Source organism: Haliotis rufescens, unplaced genomic scaffold, assembly GCF_023055435.1.
Source record: "Haliotis rufescens isolate VD_foot unplaced genomic scaffold, xgHalRufe1.0.p SCAF_3, whole genome shotgun sequence".
In the NCBI taxonomy this organism is placed as follows: Eukaryota; Metazoa; Mollusca; class Gastropoda; order Lepetellida; family Haliotidae; genus Haliotis; species Haliotis rufescens.
The window spans coordinates 2,711,870-2,727,013 of NW_025964001.1; the positions used below are offsets into that span (position 1 = coordinate 2,711,870).

Sequence of the window (15,144 nt, forward strand, 5' to 3'; positions counted from 1 at the left end):
AGACAGGTCTTCATCATACACATCAAGACATGTCTTTACCTTATACATCTAGACATGTCTTTACCTTATACATCAAGACATGTCTTCACCTTTTACATCTAGACATGTCTTCACCTTATACATCAAGACATGTCTTTACCTTATACATCTAGACATGTCTTCACCTTATACATCTAGAAATGTCTTCACCTGATACATCTAGACATGTCTTCACCTTATACATCTGGACATGTCTGCACCTTACACATTGAGACAGGTCTTCACCTTTTACATCTAGACAGGTCTTCATCATACACATCAAGACATGTCTTTACCTTATACATCTGGACATGTCTTCACCTTATACATCTGGACATGTCTGCACCTTACAAATTAAGACAGTTCTTCACCTTATACATCTAGACATCTCTTCACCTTTTACATCAAGACATGTCTTCACCTTTTACATCTGGACATGTCTGCACCTTACACATCAAGACAGTTCTTCACCTTTTACATCTAGACATGTCTTTACCTTATACATCAGACATGTCTTCACCTTTTACATCTAGACAGGTCTTCACCTTATACATCAAGACAGGTCTTCACCTGATACATCTAGACATGTCTGCACCTTCCACATTGAGACAGGTCTTCACCTTTTACATCTAGACAGGTCTTCATCATACACATCAAGACAGGTCTTCACCTTTTACATCAAGACATGTCTGCACCTTTTACATCAAGACATGTCTGCACCTTACACATTAAGACAGTTCTTCACCTTATACATCTAGACATGTCTTTACCTTATACATCTAGACATGTCTGCACCTTATACATCGAGACAAGTCTTTACCTTATACATCAAGACAAGTCTTCACTATACACCTGATACATCTAGACATGACTTCACCTTATACATCTAGAAATGTCTTCACCTTATACATCAAGACAGTCTTCACATTATACATCTAGACATGTATTTACCTTATACATCTAGACAAGTCTTCACTATACACCTGATACATCTATACATGACTTCACCTTATACATCTAGAAATGTCTTCACCTTATACATCAAGACATGTCTTCACTATACACCTGATACATCTAGACATGACTTCACCTGATACATCTAGAAATGTCTTCACCTTATACATCAAGACATTTCTTCACCTTTTACATCAAGACATGTCTTCACATTATACATCAAGACATGTCTTCACCTTTTACATCTAGACAGGTCTTCATCATACACATCAAGACATGTCTTTACCTTATACATCTAGACATGTCTTTACCTTATACATCAAGACATGTCTTCACCTTTTACATCTAGACATGTCTTCACCTTATACATCAAGACATGTCTTTACCTTATACATCTAGACATGTCTTCACCTTATACATCTAGAAATGTCTGCACCTTACAAATTAAGACAGTTCTTCACCTTATACATCTAGACATCTCTTCACCTTTTACATCAAGACATGTCTTCACCTGATACATCTAGACATGTCTGCACCTTACACATTGAGACAGGTCTTCACCTTTTACATCTAGACAGGTCTTCATCATACACATCAAGACATGTCTTTACCTTATACATCTGGACATGTCTTCACCTTATACATCTGGACATGTCTGCACCTTACAAATTAAGACAGTTCTTCACCTTATACATCTAGACATCTCTTCACCTTTTACATCAAGACATGTCTTCACCTTTTACATCTGGACATGTCTGCACCTTACACATCAAGACAGTTCTTCACCTTTTACATCTAGACATGTCTTTACCTTATACATCAGACATGTCTTCACCTTTTACATCTAGACAGGTCTTCACCTTATACATCAAGACAGGTCTTCACCTGATACATCTAGACATGTCTGCACCTTACACATTGAGACAGGTCTTCACATTTTACATCTAGACAGGTCTTCATCATACACATCAAGACATGTCTTTACCTTATACATCTGGACATGTCTTCACCTTATACATCTGGACATGTCTGCACCTTACACATTAAGACAGTTCTTCACCTTATACATCTAGACATCTCTTCACCTTTTACATCAAGACATGTCTTCACCTTTTACATCTGGACATGTCTGCACCTTACACATCAAGACAGTTCTTCACCTTTTACATCTAGACATGTCTTTACCTTATACATCAGACATGTCTTCACCTTTTACATCTAGACAGGTCTTCACCTTATACATCAAGACAGGTCTTCACCTGATACATCTAGACATGTCTTCACCTTTTACATCTAGACAGGTCTTCACTTTATACATCTAGACATGTCTTCACCTGATACATCTAAACATGTCTTCACCTTTTACATCTAGACAGGTCTTCATCATACACCTGATACATCAAGACATGTCTTTACCTTATACATCAAGTCATGTCTTCACCTGATACATCTAGAAATGTCTTCACCTTATACATCTAGACAGGCCTCCCCTTATACATCTAGACAGGTCTTCACCTTATACATCTAGACAGGTCTTCACCTTATACATCTAGACAGGTCTTCACCTTATACATCTAGACAGGTTGTTCACCTTATACATCTAGACAGGTCTTCACCTTATACATCTAGACATGTCTTCACCTTTTACATCTAGACAGGTCTTCATCATACACATCAAGACATGTCTTTACCTTTTACATCTAGACAGGTCTTCACCTTATACATCTAGACTTGACTTCACCTTATACATCACGGGAGGTTTTCACCTTATACATCTAGACATGTCTTCACCTTATGCATGGAAACAGGTCTTCATCACACACGTCTAGACATGTCTTCACCTTATACATCTAGGGGCGGTCGGGTAGCCTAGTGGTTAAAGCGTTCGCTCGTCACGCCGAAGACCCGGGTTCGAATCCCGACATGGGTACAATGTGTGAAGCCCATTTCTGGTGTCCCCCGCCGTGATATTGCTGGAATATTGCTAAAAGCGGCGTAAAACCAAACTCACTCACTCACTCACTCACATACTTATACATCTAGAAATGTCTTCACCTTATACATCAAGACAGGTCTTCATCATAAACATCTAGACATGTCTTCACCTTTTACATCTAGACAGGTCTTCACCTTATTCATCTAGACATGTCGTCACCTTATACATCAAGACAGGTTTTCACCTGATACATCTAGACATGTCTTTACCTTTTATATCTGGACAAGTCTTCACCTTATATATCAAGACAGGTCTTCATCATACACATCTAGACATGTCGTCACCTTTTTCATCTAGACAGGTCTTCACATTATACATATGGACATGTCGTCACCTTGTACATCAAGACAGTTCTTTACAATACACATGATACATCAAGACAGGTCTTCGTCTTATACATTAAGACAGGTCTTCATCATACTCCTTACACATCTAGACAGGTCTTCATCATACACATCATACAAATGCAATTATTATACCCCCGTTTAGGAAGTAAATCGGGGGTACATAGCGTTCCGTTCGTCCGTCCTTCCGTCCGTCCTTCCGTCCGAGCTTTTGTACGGCCCATAACTTTTTAACCATGCACCCTAGCTTCACCATCAAGACAGTCTTCATCATACACATCAAGACAGGTCTTCACCTTTTACATCAAGACATGTCTGCACCTTTTACATCAAGACATGTCTGCACCTTACACATTAAGACAGTTCTTCACCTTATACATCTAGACATGTCTTTACCTTATACATCTAGACATGTCTGCACCTTATACATCGAGACAAGTCTTTACCTTATACATCAAGACAAGTCTTCACTATACACCTGATACATCTAGACATGACTTCACCTTATACATCTAGAAATGTCTTCACCTTATACATCAAGACAGTCTTCACATTATACATCTAGACATGTATTTACCTTATACATCTAGACAAGTCTTCACTATACACCTGATACATCTATACATGACTTCACCTTATACATCTAGAAATGTCTTCACCTTATACATCAAGACATGTCTTCACTATACACCTGATACATCTAGACATGACTTCACCTGATACATCTAGAAATGTCTTCACCTTATACATCAAGACATTTCTTCACCTTTTACATCAAGACATGTCTTCACATTATACATCAAGACATGTCTTCACCTTTTACATCTAGACAGGTCTTCATCATACACATCAAGACATGTCTTTACCTTATACATCTAGACATGTCTTTACCTTATACATCAAGACATGTCTTCACCTTTTACATCTAGACATGTCTTCACCTTATACATCAAGACATGTCTTTACCTTATACATCTAGACATGTCTTCACCTTATACATCTAGAAATGTCTGCACCTTACAAATTAAGACAGTTCTTCACCTTATACATCTAGACATCTCTTCACCTTTTACATCAAGACATGTCTTCACCTGATACATCTAGACATGTCTGCACCTTACACATTGAGACAGGTCTTCACCTTTTACATCTAGACAGGTCTTCATCATACACATCAAGACATGTCTTTACCTTATACATCTGGACATGTCTTCACCTTATACATCTGGACATGTCTGCACCTTACAAATTAAGACAGTTCTTCACCTTATACATCTAGACATCTCTTCACCTTTTACATCAAGACATGTCTTCACCTTTTACATCTGGACATGTCTGCACCTTACACATCAAGACAGTTCTTCACCTTTTACATCTAGACATGTCTTTACCTTATACATCAGACATGTCTTCACCTTTTACATCTAGACAGGTCTTCACCTTATACATCAAGACAGGTCTTCACCTGATACATCTAGACATGTCTGCACCTTACACATTGAGACAGGTCTTCACATTTTACATCTAGACAGGTCTTCATCATACACATCAAGACATGTCTTTACCTTATACATCTGGACATGTCTTCACCTTATACATCTGGACATGTCTGCACCTTACACATTAAGACAGTTCTTCACCTTATACATCTAGACATCTCTTCACCTTTTACATCAAGACATGTCTTCACCTTTTACATCTGGACATGTCTGCACCTTACACATCAAGACAGTTCTTCACCTTTTACATCTAGACATGTCTTTACCTTATACATCAGACATGTCTTCACCTTTTACATCTAGACAGGTCTTCACCTTATACATCAAGACAGGTCTTCACCTGATACATCTAGACATGTCTTCACCTTTTACATCTAGACAGGTCTTCACTTTATACATCTAGACATGTCTTCACCTGATACATCTAAACATGTCTTCACCTTTTACATCTAGACAGGTCTTCATCATACACCTGATACATCAAGACATGTCTTTACCTTATACATCAAGTCATGTCTTCACCTGATACATCTAGAAATGTCTTCACCTTATACATCTAGACAGGCCTCCCCTTATACATCTAGACAGGTCTTCACCTTATACATCTAGACAGGTCTTCACCTTATACATCTAGACAGGTCTTCACCTTATACATCTAGACAGGTTGTTCACCTTATACATCTAGACAGGTCTTCACCTTATACATCTAGACATGTCTTCACCTTTTACATCTAGACAGGTCTTCATCATACACATCAAGACATGTCTTTACCTTTTACATCTAGACAGGTCTTCACCTTATACATCTAGACTTGACTTCACCTTATACATCACGGGAGGTTTTCACCTTATACATCTAGACATGTCTTCACCTTATGCATGGAAACAGGTCTTCATCACACACGTCTAGACATGTCTTCACCTTATACATCTAGGGGCGGTCGGGTAGCCTAGTGGTTAAAGCGTTCGCTCGTCACGCCGAAGACCCGGGTTCGAATCCCGACATGGGTACAATGTGTGAAGCCCATTTCTGGTGTCCCCCGCCGTGATATTGCTGGAATATTGCTAAAAGCGGCGTAAAACCAAACTCACTCACTCACTCACTCACATACTTATACATCTAGAAATGTCTTCACCTTATACATCAAGACAGGTCTTCATCATAAACATCTAGACATGTCTTCACCTTTTACATCTAGACAGGTCTTCACCTTATTCATCTAGACATGTCGTCACCTTATACATCAAGACAGGTTTTCACCTGATACATCTAGACATGTCTTTACCTTTTATATCTGGACAAGTCTTCACCTTATATATCAAGACAGGTCTTCATCATACACATCTAGACATGTCGTCACCTTTTTCATCTAGACAGGTCTTCACATTATACATATGGACATGTCGTCACCTTGTACATCAAGACAGTTCTTTACAATACACATGATACATCAAGACAGGTCTTCGTCTTATACATTAAGACAGGTCTTCATCATACTCCTTACACATCTAGACAGGTCTTCATCATACACATCATACAAATGCAATTATTATACCCCCGTTTAGGAAGTAAATCGGGGGTACATAGCGTTCCGTTCGTCCGTCCTTCCGTCCGTCCTTCCGTCCGAGCTTTTGTACGGCCCATAACTTTTTAACCATGCACCCTAGCTTCACCATCAAGACAGTCTTCATCATACACATCAAGACAGATCTTCACCTTATACATCTGGACAGATCTTCACCTTATACATCTGGACAGATCTTCACCTTATAGTATACATCTAGACAGGTCTTCACCTTATACATCAAGACAGTTCTTCACCTTATACATCTAGACATGTCGTCACCTTCTACATCTAGACATGTCGTCACCTTATACATCTAGACATGTCGTCACCTTCTACATCTAGACATGTCTTCACCTTATACATCTAGACAGGTCTTCATCATACACATCTAGACATGTCTTAACCTTTTCCATCTAGACAGGTCTTCACCTTATACATCTAGACATGTCGTCACCTTCTACATCTAGACATGCCTGTAACTTACACATCTAGACAGGTCTTCATCATATACATCAAGACAGGTCTTCATAATCCACCTTCTACATTTAAACAGGTCTTCACCTTACACATCTAGATAGGTCTTCACCTTACACATCTAGACAGGTCTTCATCATACACATCTAGACATGTCTTAACCTTTTCCATCTAGACAGGTCTTCACCTTATACATCTAGACATGTCATCACCTTCTACATCTAGACATGCCTGTAACTTACACATCTAGACAGGTCTTCATAATCCACCTTCTACATTTAAACAGGTCTTCACCTTACACATCTAGATAGGTCTTCACCTTACACATCTAGACAAGTCTTCATCATACACATCTAGACATGTCTTTACCTGTTCAATCTAGACAGGTCTTCACCTTATACATCTAGACATGTCGTCACCTTCTACATCTAGACATGTCTTCATCATACACATCTAGACAGGTCTTTACCTTTTCCATCTAGACAGGTCTTCACTTTATGCATCAAGACAGATCTTCACCTTATACATCTGGACAGATCTTCACCTTATACATCTAGACATGCCTTCACCTTACACATCTACACAGGTCTTCATCATACACATCAAGACAGGTCTTCATAATCCACCTTCTACATTTAAACAGGTCTTCACCTTACACATCTAGATAGGTCTTCATCATACACATCTAGACATGTCTTTACCTGTTCCATCAAGACAGGTCTTCCCCTTATACATCTAGACATGTCGTCACCTTCTACATCTAGACATGTCTTCACCTTATACACTCAGACAGGTCTTCATCATACACATCAAGACAGGTCTTTATAATCCACCCTCTTCATCTAAACTGGTCTTGACCTAACACATCTAGTCAGGTCTTCATCATACACCTTATACATCTATACAGGTCTTCATCATACACATCAAGACATGTCTTCATAATCCACCTTCTACATTTAAACAGGTCTTCACCTTACACATCTAGATAGGTCTTCACCTTACACATCTAGACAAGTCTTCATCATACACATCTAGACATGTCTTTACCTGTTCCATCTAGACAGGTCTTCACCTTATACATCTAGACATGTCGTCACCTTCTACATCTAGACAGGTCTTCACCTTATACATCTAGACATGTCGTCACCTTCTACATCAAGACAGTCTTCATCATACACATCAAGCCAGATCTTCACCTTATACATCTGGACAGATCTTCACCTTATACATCTGGACAGATCTTCACCTTATACATCTGGACAGATCTTCACCTTATACATCTGGACAGATCTTCACCTTATACATCTGGACAGATCTTCACCTTATACATCTGGACAGATCTTCACCTTATACATCTAGACAGATCTTCACCTTATACATCTAGAAATGCCTTCACCTTACAAATCTAGATAGGTCTTCACCTTACACATCTAGATAGGTCTTCATCATACACATCTAGACAGGTCTTCATCATACACATCAAGACAGTCTTCATCATACACATCAAGACAGATCTTCACCTTATACATCTAGACATGCCTTCACCTTACACATCTACACAGGTCTTCATCATACACATCAAGACAGGTCTTCATAATCCACCTTCTACATTTAAACAGGTCTTCACCTTACACATCTAGACAGGTCTTCATCATACACATCTAGACATGTCTTTACCTGTTCCATCTAGACATGTCTTCACCTTCTACATCTAGACAGGTCTTCACCTTATACATCTAGACATGTCGTCACCTTCTACATCAAGACAGTCTTCATCATACACATCAAGCCAGATCTTCACCTTATACATCTGGACAGGTCTTCACCTTATACATCTAGACATGTCGTCACCTTCTACATCTAGACAGGTCTTCACCTTTTACATCTAGACAGGTCTTCACCTTATACATCTAGACATGTCGTCACCTTTTACATCTAGACAGGTCTTCGTCATACACATCAAGACAGTCTTCATCATACACATCAAGACAGTCTTCATCATACACATCAAGACAGATCTTTACCTTATGCATCAAGACAGATCTTCACCTGATACATCTGGACAGATCTTCACCTTATACATCTAGACATGCCTTCACCTTACACATCTACACATGTCTTCATCATACACATCAAGACAGGTCTTCATAATCCACCTTCTACATTTAAACAGGTCTTCACCTTACACATCTAGATAGGTCTTCATCATACACATCTAGACAGGTCTTCGTCATACACATCAAGACAGGTCTTCATCATACACATCAAGACAGATCTTCACCTTATACATCTGGACAGATCTTCACCTTATACATCTAGACATGCCTTCACCTTACACATCTACACAGGTCTTCATCATACACATCAAGACAGGTCTTCATAATCCACCTTCTACATTTAAACAGGTCTTTACCTGTTCCATCTAGACAGGTCTTCACCTTATACATCTAGACATGCCGTCACCTTCTACATCTAGACATGTCTTCACCTTCTACACTCAGACAGGTCTTCATCATACATATCAAGACAGGTCTTTATAATCCACCCTCTTCATCTAAACTGGTCTTGACCTAACACATCTAGACATGTCTTCACCTTATACATCTGGACAGGTCTTCACATTATACATCTAGACATGTCGTCACCTTTTACATCTAGACATGTCGTCACCTTACACATCTAGATAGGTCTTCACCTTACACATCTAGATAGGTCTTCATCATACACATCTAGACAGGTCTTCATCATACACATCAAGACAGTCTTCATCATACACATCAAGACAGATCTTCACCTTATACATCTGGACAGATCTTCACCTTATACATCTAGACATGCCTTCACCTTACACATCTACACAGGTCTTCATCATACACATCAAGACAGGTCTTCATAATCCACCTTCTACATTTAAACAGGTCTTCACCTCACACATCTAGTTAGGTCTTCATCATACACCTTACACATCTAGACAGGTCTTCATCATACACATCAAGACAGGTCTTCATCATACACATCAAGACAGGTCTTCATAATCCACCTTCTACATCTAGACAGGTCTTCACCATACACCTTATAAACCTAGACAGGCCTTGTCTTATGATTGGGTCTAATAAATACCTGCATTGCACGTTGTTAATTGCTACGAATTGCTCACTACAATGAGTCTTCTTTGTTTATTACAGGCGTCTCAGGTGCTTGGACAATTTCTTGTTCTTAAGACAAATGAAGAGGATTTCGCGCTATGGTTGTACAAGACAGCTAAGGTAGATGAGCACAACGCCAAGAAGTGCTACAAGGCTCTGAAAGAATGGTACGACAGATTCGGCTAAGCTATGGCTGATGTACACTACTGCCTAGAAGTTCATTCCCCTTACATGCATGGGCAACGCGTTACGCACACCGTGTGCACCCTGTTGGTCACTTGTAAATTGTTCATTGTTAATTGTTCATTGTTCTTGTAAATAAAATTGTGATTAGTCTCCTGTGACTCCGGCTCTTTGCTGACTTATTCCCCAAGAAATCCAGCACGCCATTTGGACGGTTTTGTTCACCCATAACAGTCCATGATAGTAGAAACAAGAAGATAACTTTTTGATTTCCTGACGAAAAATGTTATGTTACATTTTATTATATGTACTTGCTGATTTCTCATTTTTAAATGTGATTTTGTTGGAAAATATGAGTACTGTTGTGGCTTCTACATGATGGTATGCGCTGGTGTGATAAGAGAATACATGATCCTGTTAAATGTTATTGCTATTCAAATGCTATTTGTGCTTTGACTTTAAATGTCTGTACTACGACTATCAGTGTTCATGTTTGTGAGGTTTGGTGGAGCATTGTTTTGTACTTCTCCCTTTAATGTACTTGGAATGAATAGAAAGATTTCTCTTTTTTTAATGACACTATACCTGTATTTGTTTAACCTAATATTTCTGACTCATCTGTTCGACACGGCTCGTGATAAATAAAGGTCATTCCACTCTGATGAAACTGTTCGTGTTTGCATTATACATGTTTTACTCGTTTAGGAAATGAAACATTACAATACTTGTTTCGTAAAAGCAATATAGCATGCACGCCTGATAAGCTCTCTGTATCCAGGTATCATAAATGTTAGCCATGCACCATGACTGAGGATGTAATCAAAAAGAGCCTTGATGAGGAAAATAGGCAAGTCTAAGAAGTTACATTAATCAACTGAATTTTACAGTAAATGTTGTTTTAAACAGAGATCATATGTGTAAAAAGATGTCACACCTATGTGCTAGCCATGTATATATGCACTTCTCGTGTCGCTGTCTATGGCTGCATCGTGATAGTTAGTGAATCCTGCGTTACACTGTCTGGTATCTGTTGGCGGCATCTCATACAGCTTCTCCGCATCTCACCACAGCCCCTCCCAATCGCACCACAGCCCCTCCCCATCTCACCATGGCCCCTCCCCATCTCATCAAGGCCCCTCCCCATCTCACCACAACCCCTCCCCATTTCATCACAGCCCCTCCCCAACTCACCACGGCCCCTCCCCATTTCACCACAGCCCCTCCCCATTTCATCACAGCCCCTCCCCAACTCACCACAGCCCCTCCCCATCACAACAGTCCGTCTGCATCTCAACACAACCCCTCCCCATCTTACCACAACCCCTCCCTATCTCACTGCAGTCCCTCCCATTCTCAACAGTCCGTCTGCATCTCAACACAACCCCTCCCCATCTTACCCCAACCCCTCCCTTCTCACCAAAGCCCCTCCTCAATCCCGCCAGGGCCCCTCTCCAATTGCACCGACCCCATCCCTCACTGCACCAGAGCCCCTCCTCAATCTCGCCAGGGCCCCTCTCCCATTGCACCAACCCCATCCCTCATTGCACCAACCCCATCCCTCATTGCACCAGAGCCCCTCCTCAATCTCGCCAGGGCCCCTCTCCCATTGCACCGACCCCATCCCTCATTGCACCAGAGCCCCTCCTCAATCTTGCCAGGGCCCCTCTCCCATTGCACAGACCCCATCCCTCATTGCACCAGAGCTCCTCCCTCAGTGCACTAGAGCCCCTCTCTCGTCTCTCTACAGCCCCTCCTCAATCTCGCCAGGGCCCCTCTCCCATTGCACTGACCCCCTCCCTCATTGCACCAGAGCCCCTCCTCAATCTCGCCAGGGCCCCTCTCCCATGCACCGACCCCATCCCTCATTGCACCAGAGCTCCTCCCTCATTGCACTAGAGCCACTCTCTCGTCTGTCCACAGCCCCTCCTCAATCTCGCCAGGGCCCCTCTCCCATTGCACCGACCCCATCCCTCATTGCACCAGAGCCCCTCCTCAATCTCGCCAGGGCCCCCTCTCCCATGCACCGACCCCATCCCTCATTGCACCAGAGCTCCTCCCTCATTGCACTAGAGCCCCTCTCTCGTCTGTCCACAGCCCCTCCTCAATCTCACAAGGGCCCCTCTCCCATTGCACCAACCCCCATCCCTCATTGCACCAGAGCTCCTCCCTCATTGCTCTAGAGCCCCTCCTCAATCTTGCCAGGGCCCCTCTCCCATTGCACCGACCCCATCCCTCATTGCACCAGAGCCCCTCCTCAATCTCGCCAGGGCCCCTCTCCCATTGCACCAACCCCATCCCTCATTGCACCAGAGCTCCTCCCTCATTGCACTAGAGCTACTCTCTCGTCTGTCCACAGCCCCTCCTCATTCTCGCCAGGGTCCCTCTGCCATGCACCGACCCCATCCCTCATTGCACCAGAGCTCCTCCCTCATTGCACTAGAGCCACTCTCTCGTCTCTCCACAGCCCCTCCTCAATCTCGCCAGGGCTCCTCTCCCATTGCACCAGAGCTCCTCCCTCATTGCACCAGAGCCCCTCCTCAGTCTCACCAGGGCCCCTCTCCCATTGCACCCACCCCATCCCTCATTGCACCAGAGCTCCTCCCTCATTGCACTAGAGCCCCTCTCTCGTCTGTCCACAGCCCCTCCTCAATCTCACAAGGGCCCCTCTCCAATTGCACCAACCCCATCCCTCATTGCACCAGAGCTCCTCCCTCATTGCACTAGAGCCACTCTCTCGTCTCTCCACAGCCCCTCCTCAATCTCGCCAGGGCCATGCACCGACCCCATCCCTCATTGCACCAGAGCCCCTCCATAATCCCACCAGGGCCCCTCTCACATTGCACTGACCCCATCCGTTATTGCACCAGAGCTCCTCCCTCATTGCACTAGAGCCCCTCTCTCGTCTCTCCAGAGCCCCTCCTCAATCTTGCCAGGGCCCCTCTCCCATTGCATCGACCCCATCCCTCATTGCACCAGAGCCCCTCCCTCATTGCACCAGAGCCCCTCCCTCATTGCACCAGAGCCCCTCTTTCCTCTCACAACAGAGCCTCTTCAGTCCCACTCCCAATTCACATAATATCACTCCAGAGTGATCTTATCCTAGGAGCAAAATCACTCCCCTTAGGATCTTCACACACACACACACACACACACACACACACACACACACACACACACACACACACCACCCCCAACCTTCGCAGGATGAAAACACTCACCAGTATAAAAATACTTATACTTTCTGCCTACTGTATTTGCGATAAGCAGCGCCCTACCCTTATCAAGTATTACTTATCCAAACCTTCCAACCTTCAACGTTAATTGTTATACAAGTTACGCACTACTGATTATTGTGGTAACCCTTTGTAAGATGAGTAAAAGGATTCCCAACTTTGTCTTGTCAATATACTGCTACTATCAATGAAGGTTATTAAATATGTATATAATCCATATGCAACTATATATTCCATTTGTCATAAACTCACATTTATAATCATGCTTTTTATGTAACTAGTAATCATTCCCTGATTTTTTTTATTCCTTGCTAAGCTCCTATGTTAGAAGTTTATCAGTATACATTGGTGGACGTGTCAGTTCTGTACCAGCATGTCAGTATAACAATATATAAAACACAAAAGCAATGAAACCGTACTTAACAAAGTTACATGATACCGCCATTTCACGGCTTCAACCTCTGTATTCCTTGGTACATACACGTGTGACCAAAATATGAGAAACTGAGACTGGGTCTTCCTTTGACTTTCTTGTCCGCTTTATACATCACAAGCGTACTTTCTATCTTTAATACGTGTAAGTGATGGTCATTGGTCTGCCTTTATACTGAATGTAATTTCACTATTACCACCACATACTGCACCTGACCTTTTCAGATGAAAATGAATTGGCATGATTTTATCAATTGTTAATTAAGTTTTGAAGGGGATATAAAAACGGGCCCCGTAGATCTGTTTCACGTCTCTTTCTCGAACATAACTCATAAACTAACGCTTGGAAAATATATAATTATCAGGTAAATTGAAGAGAGGTCCCAGTGAAATGGGGGATTATCTATGGAAAATCTAGACTTGCTTCATTTAGGGCTATAGCATTACAGTTAGGTTTGGCCGGAAGGGGAAATAATACAGTACAGCGACTGAGACTTATAAACCGTGGAATATTTGTTTTTGGAACTTTGTATACACACCAGGCATGCATTGAACTGGTGCCTAGTGCTATTCGAGTCATTCATTGTATCAGTGTTCGCAAGAGAGGAAATGTGCCCTGGAATAAAACGCCCAGTTATTGAAACAAAACCTAACAAGATACCGGCACTGTATATCGGAGAGCAAGGCTCGAACTGGTCGGTCGGGTGATTGTTATACGTGTTCTGTATAGTAACCTTTCTGGTTTCAAGAAGGGGCGCAACAGGTGGCGTGACCTCCGGCAGAATAGGTCAGCCCCCCTCCTTAAGAACTCCGCACATGGGAGCGACGAAGTCACACCTGCTTGTGTTGTGCTAGCCGACAAAACGATACGTGGTAGATATACAGATGTAGTGTGGAGGTGATTAGAAATAACGTGTACGACCTGTGGTTCGAGTCAAATTACGGTGTCAGGCTCCCTAGGATTGCGTGTTTGCAATTGGCCACAATAATATTTAACAATTACAACGATGGTAAATCTATCTTAATTGTATTATGCAGAGACTTTCATAACAGGCTTTCCTTGACTAACTATGCCTGTTACACGATGTCCTGGTGACACCGTCGACGATGTTTACCATCCGCTTTTTTGACGTACCGTTCATGCATAGGGAATCTTCTTAGTGTGGGGACCTGTGAAGATCCGGGTTGGAATAGGTCTTCAGCAACCCATGCTTGCCGTAACAGGGGACTATGCTTGTCGTCAGAGGCGACTAACAGGATCGGGTGGTTAGGCTCGCTGACTTGGTCGATGCATGTC

The 15,144-nt window shown here is 42.2% G+C and overlaps 2 protein-coding genes across 2 annotated transcripts in view; both read left to right on the plus strand.

Annotated features, from left to right (window-relative positions):
• Positions 1 to 10,844, plus strand: part of LOC124128359 (barrier-to-autointegration factor B-like) — a 28,176-nt gene extending 17,332 nt beyond the window's left edge. Inside the window, exon 3 of the mRNA XM_046491767.2 lies at positions 10,039 to 10,844. Within this exon, the coding sequence (XP_046347723.1) occupies positions 10,039 to 10,185 (147 nt within the window). The 3' untranslated portion in view covers positions 10,186 to 10,844. The remainder of the gene's footprint in view (positions 1 to 10,038) is intronic.
• Positions 10,845 to 11,129: 285 nt separating this feature from the next.
• Positions 11,130 to 12,362, plus strand: LOC124128361 (vegetative cell wall protein gp1-like). Its single transcript, XM_046491768.2, has one exon. It carries the CDS (start codon positions 11,130 to 11,132, stop codon positions 12,360 to 12,362), a length of 1,233 nt encoding a protein of 410 aa, XP_046347724.2.
• The last annotated feature ends 2,782 nt before the right edge of the window (positions 12,363 to 15,144 follow it).